Source organism: Gambusia affinis, linkage group LG23 (genome assembly GCF_019740435.1).
Source record: "Gambusia affinis linkage group LG23, SWU_Gaff_1.0, whole genome shotgun sequence".
Classification (NCBI taxonomy): domain Eukaryota; kingdom Metazoa; phylum Chordata; class Actinopteri; order Cyprinodontiformes; family Poeciliidae; genus Gambusia; species Gambusia affinis.
In genome coordinates, this window is record NC_057890.1 from 16,948,788 (window position 1) to 16,963,071 (window position 14,284).

The following is a 14,284-nucleotide window of genomic DNA, read 5'->3' on the forward strand; positions in this document are numbered from 1 at the left end:
ACGGGGGTTTATAAAGAGACTAGGGGCGCGAGGGGACTTCTGATTGGCTCAGACTGCGAACGTGATGACTGCAAATCTGACTCAGCTATTGGTTAAAATTAAGATTTCAAAATAAAGCGCCGCAGAAGACTAACAAACTTTGACAAAAAGATGGATTATTTTAATGTTTTTAAATAAATTTAATTTTAAGTTCTTTTGATGTATTCTTAAAATAAACACAAAATGAAAGTATTTTTTTATATTAATTGGTCTCTAAATTCTCCCGAGCCCTCTAGGGACAAGGGTGAACAGAAAATGGATGGATGGATGTGGTAAATAGACAGACAGACAGACAGACAGACAGACAGACAGACAGACAGACAGACAGACAGACAGACAGACAGACAGACAGACAGACAGACAGACAACCACACTCCATACCAGTAGGTGGCAGTAATGTTACTTGACATTTCTTGCCATCCACCATTAACAAATCAAAAAGAGGAGGTTATATTTACTCGTGATTCCTGAATTAAATATTATATTTCAAAATAATATCTAATTTTTTTAAATATATATGCACTAGAAGTATGTGCTATATTATTAGCTTTAGAATTGATGGAGGGCACTGATATAAGTAAAATAATAGTTTGTAGTGATTCAAAAGGAAAATACAAGTAATATTCAAAATATATTATATGAAGTGATGGTTGTTCATCATAGATTATGTGAACAAAGCAAAAATGTAATAATGTTTTGGACTCCTGCTCATGTAGGTATTTTGGGTAATGAAATAGCAGATAGGTTGGCTAAGGAGGCTGTAAAAAAATTAGATATTGATATGCCTGTAAGTGCGGCAAGCTCTCTCTAGTCTAGCCCCTTAAAGGTCTTTCGCACGTGACAAATTTCTTCTAAAAAAAAAAAAAGACAGAGATCTTGAATCCAACAGTCATCTTTAAGTCTTTAATGAACATAAAGAAAATAAAAATAACAAACAGATTCAAAACAAATAGAAAGTGACGGTCAAAAGACTGATACTCTCAAGGTGCCAGACTTCTACAATGAGCAAGTACTTTCATCTTTCATAAATCAATTAGTCAATATCCAATCAAAAGGCACCACATAATAAGCTTAAGCACAATACAATTACAGATGCTTAGCCTTTTCAAATAGCACAGTAAAAAATTTAACTCACGTAAACACAAAATAACGTTTTGTATTAAGTTCCTAAAATGTATATATGTCTCCTACAATGCAAACAAAGTCATCTAAATCTGAAGGCAAAAGTATAGTTTGGAAAGAAAGTAAGAAATTATGGAAGATTAGGTGTGATAATGAAATAAATAGAAGGCATTTATATAGCATATAAAATTCAGCTGATATTATAAGGATTAGAGGAATTAACACGAGGGAGGAGATAATTATAAATAGAATAAAAATGGAGCTCTTTTTAAGATGGGGAAACATCTTTCTGATTTATGTAATCGGTGTGATACTATAGAAACAATGGAACATGTTTTATTTAGTTGTAGGAAAAATATGTGAATCAAAGAAAATAACTGAATATGGAAACAAATTTTAATAGGGAATTGCTATATGAGAATGTGGTTGGTCAGTGAAACAGTAAAAAAAAAGGGAAGACATTTCATTTTATAAAAAATACCAAGCTAATCAAGAGAATTTGAGGAATAAGTATTAGGATCCAACAGATGGCAGTAGTGAAACAATAATGGATGCAAGCTACTGTTAAAATCTAAAGAAGAAGGCGACTATATTTACTTTTAAATGTACATGTTGTAAACAGTACTACCTCAAATGCTAATTAGGAACCGTCTCTTTAGTGGAAGGAGTGGTGGCTCTTAAAAGAGCCTTTGGTGCTTTAAGCAGTGGGTGAAGCGGTGTTTACTAGTACCTCCTAGCCTTCTTAGCTGGGCGCCTTTTTATCGGCCTTTTCTTGGCTACCGGTCTTTTAGCTGCGGGTCTCCTAGCAGGCTTTGGTTTCTTTGCAGACTTCGGCCTCTTGACAGTTTTCGGCCTCCTAACGACGGTTTTCTTGGGGCTCTTCTTTACCTTTCTAGCTACTTTCTTTGCCGGTGACTTCTTCGGGGACTTCTTGGCCGCTGCTCTTTTGGCGGGCCTTTTGGGAGCGCTAGCTTTCTTGCCGGTCGATCGCTTTGCCTTGGCTGAAGCCTTCTTCTTCACCGCCTTCTTTTGATTGGAGGCTTTTGGGTCTCTCTTAGGCTTAGCGAGCTTGAAGGAGCCGCATGCTCCGGTCCCTTTGGTTCGGCTCAGGGTTCCTGATGTGACCAACTTCGTAACGGCGTTGTTGATGCGCTTGTTGCCCTTGGACACATTCACGCCTTTCACTGCCAGAGCCTTCTTGAGCGCCGTCAGAGACATTCCCTTGCGATCCTTGGACTCGGCCACGATAGCCACGATGAGTTTGTAGATGCTGGCTCCCTTCTTAGGCCGAGGAGCAGGAGGAGGCTTATGCGGAACATCCGCCGGGATTACAACAGCTGATGGAGCTACTTCTGCCATATTTCTCACTTGTTATGCCACGTGCCCATCGTGCGCCAGGAGGCGGGACTTATAACAGACGTGAGAACCGTGAAGAGACAACTCAGTCCGCCGCTCAGCTGCTGCCACAAAAATGGTCATACTTGTGTTTTCTTCGCCGCATTTTAAGCTTTAAATCTTCTCAAATGTGATATTTTCTAACATAAATGTTACTGTAACGGAAAGGAAACTGATTTGTCTCCACAGTGAGATCACATTTGGGTTCTAGAAGCTTTTCTTTTTGTTCCATGAGCTCTGAAAGGTGTCGGAGACCCTCTGATTCTATGCATCGACAGGTGAATTTTCAACACATTTCGTCTCCTAAAACATCTAAAATCACTTTACAGAACGCATAAATGTGGTCCCCTCATTACGAGAGAAGTCTGTGGAAAGAATAAAACCGAAATGGCTGTGGTAATTGGATTATCTGAACTTTAAATTCGGAAGTTAATCTGACAGTAAAAGCACAAGGAAGCTATCTATGATTACGCGGCCGGTCAGGATTCCTCTGGGATGAATCTGACGGGGAAAAAATGCGTTCACCAAATAGTTATTAAAATCAGTAACTAAACACCTATCACATTCTAACTTAAAAATTAACTAAAGTATGTTTGTTGTTTTCAGAAGAAAAACTAGATGAAAAACTGATAACTTTTCAGTTCACTGCTGTTATTCCAGCTCAGCTTGATTCTATAATTATGAAGCGAGATTTTTTCATATAATAGAAATTTTAAGCAATATTGGAACATTGTTAGTTTAATCATCTGAACTGTCATGAGGGAAACACTGAGGTAAGTTTAATCTTCTATATCAGATGTGTTGCCAATGCTTTGGATTCCTTTTTTCTAATTCATTTGGCTTTGAAATCATCTCACATCCATTTATGTTTTTATTCTTGAAGATTACCTTGCAATTCACTATATGCTTAGAATTATACTTAGAACCAAGTATTCAAATACAGAAATACTTTATTATTCCCAAAGGAAAATTAAATGTTTTTGTAATTAATGACTTAGAACAACATAATTCATCAATATTTGCATTTTCTGGCAGTGGGAAGATTTAAGAAAACAAATTTCCAGTATGAAACATCCCATGGAAGATAAATAGTCATTGAAACTCCTGGCAGCACATCACAAAACTAACAAGTATCAGAACAGTTCATAACCAGCAGACATAAAGTGGTGCTGCTACATTTACCTATCAACATCCTGCCAGATGTACACACTTTGGGAAAACAAATGCAATTTAATTACCCTGTGTTAAGCAGAGGTGGGCAGTCGCAATGTGCAGATCAATATTGAAATATTAATACTTCTGACACTAGCTCTTTTTACTTTAAAATCAATTCTCAAATCAAAATATCACTTATTGTGATACCTCTGTTATTTGAAGGCAGTTTATTCCTTCAACAAAAATTAAATGGAAAGAAACTATTGAGACCTTGTACAAATGTTTTGATCAGTGAGAACTATTTTTCTCCGACCTGGATAAATGAATAACTTGTAAGTTCAGTCATCTGGATATTACTGCTGCAAGCTGAGCTGTGTGTGAAGATTTTTCAGGTCCAAAAACATTGAGTTGTGCAACACAAACCTCATGAAACACCTCAGATCAAACCACATAAGAGTATAAAGCATTAAATTGAGACAGAACAAAAGGGGAAGCATAGCATCAGATGTAGACACTGAAAATATTTTATCTACAAAATATCTATTTTCAGACTAATTTGCTTGGACCATTACATATTTTACAAATGTAGGTATTGGTAAACTATATCTTAATTAGATATTTTACAGGCAATATCAATTTGAGTCACTCTGCATAATGATTTTTTTTTTTTGATTTACCATGCATATGGAATTGTACAAAGTATTGCTGAAACAAACCTGAAAAATTATTTACTTAGTATTGGACTGGAAAGTAAATCCATATCGATCTTCACTGCTGGGCAGGTGGAGCCAGAAAAGATACAAGGTCTGTCCTCAGATTTATCATTCCCTCTTGAAATATTGTATTTTTGTACAGTAGTGACTCAATACCTCAAAAAAAAAAATTTCTCTCAATTTTTTGCATTTCACACATTTCTTAAAAAAATTTAAAAAATTTGATTACCATGTTCATGTTATTAAAATATTTTGTAGTGACAAACTTTGTTCAAAATCTGTCCTGTGTTATAAGATAACTCTAAGGGGGAATTTTTAAAAAGTACCAGAAAATTTTAGTATAATTTAGTAATAATAAAAAAATCATTCTTGTTGGAGCAACACCTGAAGTATTGACTTGAGGATTAAAAATTCTGACACATTTAATTATTTTATGTTATAATTATAAAATACTCTCAGGCTAAAACGGAGTGTTTAAATATAAAAAGGACTACTTGCACTAAGTTGTATTTGTGTGGCCCTAAAAAGGGCCTTTGGGTTTTGATGGTAAACGGCAGGTTTACTTGGAGCTGGTGTACTTGGTGACCGCCTTGGTGCCCTCAGACACGGCGTGCTTGGCCAGCTCACCGGGCAACAGGAGGCGCACGGCCGTCTGGATCTCCCTGGAGGTGATGGTGGAGCGCTTGTTGTAGTGAGCCAGACGGGAGGCCTCGGAGGCGATGCGCTCAAAGATGTCGTTAACGAACGAGTTCATGATGCTCATGGCCTTCGACGAGATGCCGGTATCGGGGTGGACCTGCTTGAGGACCTTGTAGACGTAGATGGCGTAGCTCTCCTTCCTGGTCTTTCTCTTCTTCTTGCCTCCTTTAGCGGCCGTCTTGGTCACGGCTTTCTTGGAGCCCTTCTTGGGCGCAGACTTGGCGGGTTCAGGCATTCTGACGTGTTCCTGGGAAACAGCAACGAATGAGGAGGCGCGCGCCGAGAGACCAGTATTATAGATTCTGTATGTAAATTAGACTGTCCTGACGCCCGACTCTGATTGGCTCAGCTGCTCGGAAGGTTGAGGACGTTTTCAATTCATCTTATGCATGCAATTGCGTTTGTCGGCGTTATGCTGAATGTATAAAATGTTTTTAAAAAGTCAATACTCCACGTTTCTTAGTTAATTCCTAATAAATGTATGGTACATTTAACTGAGTATAAATTATTTTTCTTCAATCTTTCACATAGTATACACAATAATTTTAAGTAGTCCAAATCACTCAATATATTTAATCTCCAAATAAAAATAATTAGTGGCTTTTTATGCAATTTTTTTCTGCCCTTCTACACATGTTCTCTTAACTGATCATGTTAAAAAAAATAAAACCTATACTGCTAAATCATGCACAGGCTCTGAGAAAATATTCTGCCATTTGGAGGAAAAGTATAAAATGGGTAAATAATTATTTTAAGATAAAATAAATCAGGTATTAACAGTATGTTAAAAAACAGTTCTGGTCATTTTATCCGTTTTTCTGTTGACCTCATTACAGCCCAGGGATTTTCTCGTATTTTTACGGTTAATCTTGAAATTTGAGTTTTCGCTTTAAGAAGTTCTACAACTAAACATAACAGGACAATCTCTTTAAGAAGTGTGGGTGGTTCTGAAAAGAGTCGTTGGTTTGTAATAATGCGTTAATGGCGAAGCTCGTTTTGAGGCAGCCTTGTCGAAGGTGCCTTTGTCAGTTAAGAAGTCTCATTAGTACGCGCCTGGGTGATGAGTGTAAGGCACATGGGTCTTAGCTGGAAGCGCAGCCGCTTGGAGATTTTGAACTCCAGTTACCGCCTGACCTAACATCTGAGTGAGCACAAGTAACTGGGATTCAATGTTCCTTAAACGAGCATCGAGATCCGCCGGGTCCACTCTGGGTCTCGCAACCCCACTAACCATCTCACGTGCAGGTACCACTGAAAACCTGATACGAGCTGCAGCAGAGTTTTAAAGGAATAGCAGTTTGTTATTCTTATTGAGTTTTGTTCTTCAAACTTCTAGGAGAAATAATGACGCTCCAGCGGCCAGCAACATTTATACACACTATCTAGCCGCTGATTGGTTAAGTGCGAGCAGAAGAGTCGTCCTCCAATTAGAATGCCCTACGTCACGTTTCCGCACTGCAGAGATGAGTTCTGCTCAACAGCGGATAGTATCTGCCGAAAAAAAATGGTAAAGTGACTTGAAAGGTACTTGCTTACTTCAGTGTTGCACGTTTTGGTAATAAAAAAAGATCTATATGAGGTTTTTAGTGACATTTAATAAATTGTCGTGTAAAGGCCAAATGAATGTAATTATTTTGTTTCAAGCTGTTTTTATTTTTGGCAAAAAAATTGACCATTACAAATTGTACTCTAATATTTAGTTAAGCTATAAAGCTAAAATGACATTTAATTTAGTGAAAATTCTCAAATTCAGTCAAACCACTTTAATTTTTCAGGAAAACAGTTAGAAAAACACTCCATCTGAACAAAGGCATTCCACAATTTCAAAAATCAAAATCAAAAATATGCATGACAGTTACAGGTATTTTGAATGAGGTAAATTTATGCATAGCAATAACTGTGTATTATATATGATGGTGAGCGTGATAACTGAGCAACCCCTGTCACATCAAACATCACAGAACCGCCATTTAAGTACACTCCTTATTACAAGATAAAGTATTGAAGAAACCAACAATTATTTCTGTATCCAAGGCGTCATGTAAAAGTTGAACAGATCAGTAACAAAGTATTATAAATTTATTTTCTAATATACATTTAAAAATGTGCAATCATGGTTGATTCAATATTAAAAGAACCGCTCTTTAGATGAATGTAGGTGGCTCTTAAAAGAGCCGTTGGGTGTAATTAATATTGATGTGATTTAAGCACGTTCTCCGCGGATACGACGGGCCAGCTGGATGTCTTTAGGCATGATGGTGACCCTCTTGGCGTGAATGGCGCACAGGTTGGTGTCCTCGAAGAGACCCACCAGGTAAGCCTCGCTGGCCTCCTGAAGAGCCATGACGGCGGAGCTCTGGAAGCGCAGGTCGGTCTTGAAATCCTGAGCGATCTCCCTGACAAGGCGCTGGAAGGGCAGCTTGCGGATCAGCAGCTCTGTGGATTTCTGGTAGCGGCGGATCTCTCTCAGAGCCACGGTACCGGGCCTGTAACGGTGAGGCTTCTTAACTCCGCCGGTGGCTGGAGCGCTCTTACGGGCAGCTTTGGTTGCCAGCTGCTTCCTGGGAGCCTTTCCTCCGGTGGACTTACGAGCGGTCTGCTTGGTTCTTGCCATGTTATTACTTTTTCTTCTCGCTGTTTTAAGCTGAAGAGCTGCGTTCTCAATGCGAATAGCGCTCTTATAAGGAGACTGGCAGCAGAAGGTCACTTCTGATTCGCTGAGGTTGCTGACGTAGGGAGAAAAGTCTAACTCAGCTATTGGTTAGATTTGAATTTTCAAAATAAAGCGCGAGAGAAGTCTAAATAACGTCGAAAAGGAAGGGGGGAATGTTACACGTTTAAAGAAAACGCTGAAATTTATATCAATTGATCCTTACACTACCCACGAAATATTCTACTTTTGAAATGTAATGATTAATACTAAAATAATTTTAACTATTGCTCATCACTATATTTATTTGCATCATAAAACATTCTCTTATTATAAAACAGTTGTCTGTACAAGTACATGCTGTTCCTTTTATCCTTTATTTATGTAGTTACTTAGTTATTTTTTGTAGTTGATGTAAGATCTCATTTTCAATAGGCCCTTCAAATACATAAAACATTATAAATAAATCCAAAATATAACACACATATAAAGGCATTTGAAAATCTGTACTAGTTAGTTAATAAAATATACTTTACTGATTTCCAGGGAGAAATTTCTTATTTGTTAATGAGCTTTGCCTTCCAAAGTGTTAAATAATAGAAAATACAAATATAACAATAAGCTACATAAAATGTACTTTAAAAAAAACATTTGCTTCTTCTGTTTCATTTGAGTTGGAAATGTTCAGTGTCCTTTTTAGTCCACACCCTAAATAATAAATATAAATTTAAACCTGTTCAATAAATTATTTCAGTAGTTTACATCCATCTGTCAAGAAGGACACAATTTTAATCTTAAATTACTCAAAGCGTAATTTGCTGCAGTTTGAATACAGGAAGTCAATCTTAAATAATCTTGTATATTACTGTCAGCTGTTTTAAAAGGGATCAATACTTTGAAACAGGCATATTCTAGAATAGTTAATATCAAAATAATAATTATATTTAGCTGTCATATGGAGCACAACAAGAACATTCACAGTTAATCCAGTTGATATATTTGTACAAAATATATGCCTGTCGGAAACAAAATAACAGATTATTTATAGGAGTCATGTCTTAATTTGTAGAAGTGGTGGCTCTGAAAAGAGCCTTTGGTGCCTTAAGCAGTTGTTGGAAGAGAAAAGTTCTTTACTTCTTGGCCTTCTTCGCTGCGGGTTTTTTGGCTCCCGTTTTCTTGGCTGCAGGCTTCTTAGCAGCCTTTGGCTTCTTAGCGGCGGGCTTTTTAGGGCTCTTTTTGGGGCTCTTCACCACTTTTTTAGGGGTTTTCTTGGCCGCTGCCTTCTTCGGAGATTTTTTGGCTGCTGCTTTCTTAGCGGCGGGTTTCTTGGGTGTTGTGGCCTTCTTGGCGGCTGGTTTCTTTGCCTTGGCGGGAGCCTTCTTCTTCACCACCTTCTTGGCGGGTTTGGCAGCTTTGGGCTCCTTCTTAGCGAGCTTGAAGGACCCGGTTGCTCCGGTCCCTTTAGTTTGGCTAAGAGTTCCCTTCGTCACAAGCTTGGTAACGGCGGTGTTGATACGCTTGTTGGCCTTGGCCACATCAACGCCTTTCCCGGCAAGGACCTTTTTAAGCGCCGCCAGAGAAACTCCCTTGCGCTCCTTGGAGTCGGCCACGGCGGCCACGATGAGTTTGGGTAGACTGGGTCCATCTTTCTTAACCTTGGTTGCGGACTTCTTCTTCGGCGCTTTAGCCGGGGCTTTAGCCGGTGCGGCTGCTGGAGCTACTTCTGCCATGATTTTCAGTTACTGTTAATGATTCTCTGAAGTCGTCCAGCAGGAGGCGGAACTTATAACATTCATGAGAACCGTAAAGAGACAACTGAGGCCGCCGCTCTGCTGCCGTCTGAAACGCGTCCCCATTTGTGTTTTCTAAGCCACATTTAAGGCTTTAAATCTCTACTAAAGTGGCGTTTTCTACCTTAATTATCATTGTAACGGAAAGACAACTGTTCTCTCTCTACAATAAGGTCATATTTGTCTGGTAGGACTTTCTTTTTTTGATCCAGGAGCCCTGGAAGGTGTCAGAATCTCTTTAATTCTGAGCATCGAGTAGCGAGTTTTCCCCACATTTCTACTCCTGAAACATCCAAAACCATTTTGCGGAAGACATAATCGCGGTGCACTCGATAAAAAAGAAGGTTGTGGTCAAAATAAAAGTATTTTGGTTGTTATGTTTGGATTATCAGGGTATTAAATAGGAATGGTTTTCCCGACAGTAAACACACAGAAACTGTCTATGAATAAACCAGTCAGGATTCCTCTCCTGCAAGAATCCAATAGGAATTACTTATATCCCATCAAATAAATAATGAAAATAAATATTATCAGAATTTTATATCAGATTATGATGTAAAAGTTCACATACGCAGTATGCGTTAATTTTTTTCGGAGTAGAAAATAGATTTATTTCCTCATTATATCTTTGAATTTGCATTTACAAATCAGATTGATGGACTCATTTATCAAATGTTAACCGAAAGATCTTTGTATATTTACACTCCCGTAGGCATTTTTTTCTAGTTAAACTCTCCCAAATTAATTGATATTCACAAGTAAAACATTTCAAGATGTTGGTTAGTAATATTTTACGCAGCATTTAATGCAACTTAAGAAATTAGGGGTTGTTAGTTTAGGGTTACAACACTTAGACTTTTATGATGTTATTCAGATCATTTTTGACATGAGTAAAACTTTATTTCTCAGGTGAATGTATTATATATATATTTAGAGTTAGAATGTGTTTAGCTTCTATTGGAAATCTGTTTCAGAGTATCTCACTGTACCATAAAAGCTAAATCATTGTTCTGCACTAATCAGCCCAATTTTGCACAACTGCACCGTGGCACACTTGCTGTACATATATTACATATACATATCCGCATTTTTTAATCTCTGTAAGGACTGCTCTTAAGTTGCATTTTATATTTTACAGCACTTTACAATTTTATATTTTATATTTATTTTATCTACAACTAGTTGTTACTGTGTCTTGTCTTTATGCTGCAACTGCGAAGTAATTTCCCTGCTGGGATGAATAAAGTACTTCTATTCTATTCTAGACAGATATGGATTTGGACTAATTTTCTCAACCTAGGAAGAGAAATAAAAATGAAAGTATATTTCTACAATCTATTTTAAATGATTGAGCAACTCCATTACACAGTATGCAAAACAGAAACAAATGAAAACCAGAGTTCTAGTAGTATGATCATAAAATTAGCTGGTGGTTTTTAATTGAAGGAATCAGTGAAATATGAAGAAGTCATTCACTTCCATCAAGCAAGTATTGCCTGATTAAAATCCTTTTATTCATACTAATAATTTAAACATTTGTTTTGTGAATTAAACTTTTAGATGAAAGAAAAATGGCAGAAAGTAGTTTTCAGAAATTTTGGTGCTGAAGAGAAACCTTGTAACTTTTCTCCAGTTTTAATGGCAAAACAAAAATGTAGGATGAAAGAATTTGTTAAATATTTAACATTTTAGCTTTTCTGCAACTTCTACAAAACCACACAAGATCTTTTGCTCCAAGTTGTATTTGTGTGGCCCTAAAAAGGGCCTTTGGTTTTTAATGGTAAACCGTAGGTTTACTTGGAGCTAGTGTACTTGGTGACCGCCTTGGTGCCCTCAGACACGGCGTGCTTGGCCAGCTCACCGGGCAGCAGGAGGCGCACGGCCGTCTGGATCTCCCTGGAGGTGATGGTGGAGCGCTTGTTGTAGTGAGCCAGACGGGAGGCCTCGGAGGCGATGCGCTCAAAGATGTCGTTAACGAACGAGTTCATGATGCTCATGGCCTTCGACGAGATGCCGGTATCGGGGTGGACCTGCTTGAGGACCTTGTAGACGTAGATGGCGTAGCTCTCCTTCCTAGTCTTTCTCTTCTTCTTGCCTCCTTTAGCGGCCGTCTTGGTTACGGCTTTTTTGGAGCCCTTCTTGGGCGCAGACTTGGCGGGTTCAGGCATTCTGACGTGTTCCTGGGAAACAGCAACGAATGAGGAGCCTTGAGTTAGAAACTAGTATTATAGAGGCTGCATGTAAATGTGAGTGCGCTGACGCCTGCCTCTGATTGGCTGAGCTCATCGGAAGGTTAGAGTGTTTGTGTGTTGTGAGCGCTCTCTAGAGAGCTTACTGCGTTGATGTTTCCCTTTATTTATGTTTTTTTTAGATTTCAAGCAGAAATCATCAGTTATTTATATTTTTACATGTTAGAGACTATCAAAGTTGTTCATTTGCCACCTATATGTTAAATAATTCTTATGACACCTGAATAACATGTTAATGATATGTTGTCCATGACTATTTACATAGATTTTTAGTGATTATTTCATTTTTTCCACCTTTTATATTAAAAATATGTGAGATTATGGCAGAGGTGGATATCTATTAACTACATTTACTAAGTCACATTTACTTGAGAAACTTTTGGGGGAAAAAATTATATTTTGGGAGCAGCTTTACCACAGTTTTCACTTTTACTTAACTTTACTTGAGTAGATTTTGTTAGATACTCTACTCACCCAACAAAAAAATCCCTCAAAAGTATAATTTGGAATTTTTTGGATGCATACTTTTATAAAAGAAAATTAATTTACTTGAGAACAAATGTTGAGTACTCTACCAACCAAGGGTAACTTTCTCTGGACATCTAATTTGACACATTTATAATGTATAAATCCTGATATTTATACTTTATAAATGTCTTCACTACTATGTAGTATTAAAATATGGAGTTAGTCTCAAATTCATCAATACATTATGCTAGCTCTAACAATCAAGTGTTTTGTTAAAAATAAAATTCTGTCATAAATTACACAACACAAGTCCTTAGAAGCAGTGAATTAATATTAAAATTCAGGAAATATCTCTTTCAGAAGTGTGGGTGGCTCTGAAAAGAGCCGTTGGTTTGTAGTAAAGAGATGGTAGATTTAACCGCCAAAGCCGTACAGAGTGCGGCCCTGCCTCTTGAGAGCGTATACCACATCCATGGCGGTCACGGTCTTCCTCTTGGCGTGCTCAGTGTAGGTCACGGCATCACGGATGACGTTCTCCAGGAAAACCTTGAGCACACCGCGGGTCTCCTCGTAGATGAGACCGGAGATACGTTTGACTCCACCGCGGCGAGCCAGGCGGCGGATAGCGGGCTTAGTGATTCCCTGGATGTTATCACGGAGGACTTTACGGTGACGCTTAGCGCCTCCTTTTCCGAGTCCTTTACCTCCCTTTCCACGGCCACTCATTGTGTTCTTCTCTGTAATAACGTCAGAGAAGATCTTTCTTTATTTCAGAACTGCGGACGTAAGAGAAGACAACTGAAACGGGTTTGCATGAGAGGCGTCAAATTAACGGGTTCACAAACCATTCATGTACATAGGATCAGGTTTTGTATTAACATTTAATTCAATCACTGCTCTTTGTTATAGTGTTTAATAATTCCCTAAGCAAAACACTATTACCTCAAAATTACTTCAGTAACCAGTTTTAAATTTTGTACATCTCAGAGTTTCCTTTCCTCGATGTTCTTGTTTGCTTCAGAGTATGGTAAACCTTGACTAGGACCTCTCGATTGTTTTTAAATTCAGGGTTGCCAGATCTGATCGTTTCCAGGCCAAAAACAAAAAGTCACTTCACAATTTTTATCGTCCATTAATATTCTGTCCAGAACAGAGACTTTAGATGTCCTTGGACATAAACACAAAATTATACTTCCTTAACTATTGAGGTCACATTTAATAAATCCTGCTAAATAAGTTTTGTGCTGTTCTACCACAATTAAATATTTATAAACAAGCATCTTCTGAAACGCTTATAACAACCCATTAAATGCTTCGAAAATCAGCCCTTAAAACAGCTCTCCCCCGGCAGACATGTTTATCGGCAGCCCAATTTGGTGGGAACAAAAAAAAAAGCAAACTTTACTGGCCAATTTAACCAGAATTTTACTCTTCAGATAGATGTGTGTGGCTCTTAAAAGAGCCGTTGGGTTTGTAGTTTTGAAGCTGTAGAGGTTTACTTGGCCTTAGCTGCTTTCTCGGTCTTCTTGGGCAGCAGGACAGCTTGGATGTTAGGGAGAACACCACCCTGAGCGATGGTGACTCCGCCGAGCAGCTTGTTGAGCTCCTCGTCGTTGCGGACGGCCAGCTGCAGATGACGGGGGATGATCCTGGTCTTCTTGTTATCGCGGGCAGCGTTTCCAGCCAGCTCCAGGATCTCAGCGGTCAGATACTCGAGCACCGCCGCTAGATAGACTGGAGCTCCGGCACCGACGCGCTCGGCGTAGTTTCCTTTCCTCAACAGCCTGTGAACACGGCCCACTGGGAACTGAAGCCCCGCACGGGATGAGCGGGTCTTAGCCTTAGCTCTGGCTTTGCCACCGGTCTTTCCGCGTCCAGACATGTTCTCCTATATTTCTTCTTTACAGATGAAGATAATCGTTCCAGGCTGATGTGAGCTATATATATAGGACGCTGCTCCCCACTCATTGGTCAGAGTGAGCGTTAGGCGGGTTGTCCAATCAC

At 38.7% G+C, this 14,284-nt stretch overlaps 6 protein-coding genes across 6 annotated transcripts; all 6 read right to left on the minus strand.

The window, feature by feature from the left end:
- Positions 1-1,850: 1,850 nt before the first annotated feature.
- LOC122826126 (histone H1-like) lies at positions 1,851-2,648 on the minus strand. Its single transcript, XM_044107652.1, has one exon. It carries the CDS (start codon positions 2,518-2,520, stop codon positions 1,885-1,887), a length of 636 nt encoding a protein of 211 aa, XP_043963587.1. The 5' UTR covers positions 2,521-2,648; the 3' UTR covers positions 1,851-1,884.
- A 2,295-nt stretch (positions 2,649-4,943) lies between these two features.
- LOC122826132 (histone H2B 1/2-like) lies at positions 4,944-5,367 on the minus strand. Its single transcript, XM_044107657.1, has one exon. The coding sequence runs from the start codon at positions 5,356-5,358 to the stop codon at positions 4,984-4,986; it is 375 nt and encodes a 124-aa protein (XP_043963592.1). The 5' UTR covers positions 5,359-5,367; the 3' UTR covers positions 4,944-4,983.
- Positions 5,368-8,895: 3,528 nt separating this feature from the next.
- Positions 8,896-9,529, minus strand: LOC122826135 (histone H1-like). The gene has a single exon (XM_044107660.1). The coding sequence runs from the start codon at positions 9,501-9,503 to the stop codon at positions 8,904-8,906; it is 600 nt and encodes a 199-aa protein (XP_043963595.1). The 5' UTR covers positions 9,504-9,529; the 3' UTR covers positions 8,896-8,903.
- A 1,598-nt stretch (positions 9,530-11,127) lies between these two features.
- On the minus strand, positions 11,128-12,739 carry LOC122826130 (histone H2B 1/2-like). Its single transcript, XM_044107655.1, has 2 exons — positions 12,714-12,739; positions 11,128-11,743 (listed from the first exon to the last, which is right to left on the minus strand). The coding sequence occupies exon 2, from the start codon at positions 11,729-11,731 to the stop codon at positions 11,357-11,359; it is 375 nt and encodes a 124-aa protein (XP_043963590.1). The 5' UTR covers positions 11,732-11,743; positions 12,714-12,739; the 3' UTR covers positions 11,128-11,356.
- LOC122826133 (histone H4) lies at positions 12,411-13,479 on the minus strand. The gene has a single exon (XM_044107658.1). The coding sequence runs from the start codon at positions 13,004-13,006 to the stop codon at positions 12,695-12,697; it is 312 nt and encodes a 103-aa protein (XP_043963593.1). The 5' UTR covers positions 13,007-13,479; the 3' UTR covers positions 12,411-12,694.
- A 183-nt stretch (positions 13,480-13,662) lies between these two features.
- Positions 13,663-14,162, minus strand: LOC122826127 (histone H2A). Its single transcript, XM_044107653.1, has one exon. It carries the CDS (start codon positions 14,160-14,162, stop codon positions 13,776-13,778), a length of 387 nt encoding a protein of 128 aa, XP_043963588.1. The 3' UTR covers positions 13,663-13,775.
- Positions 14,163-14,284: the final 122 nt, after the last annotated feature.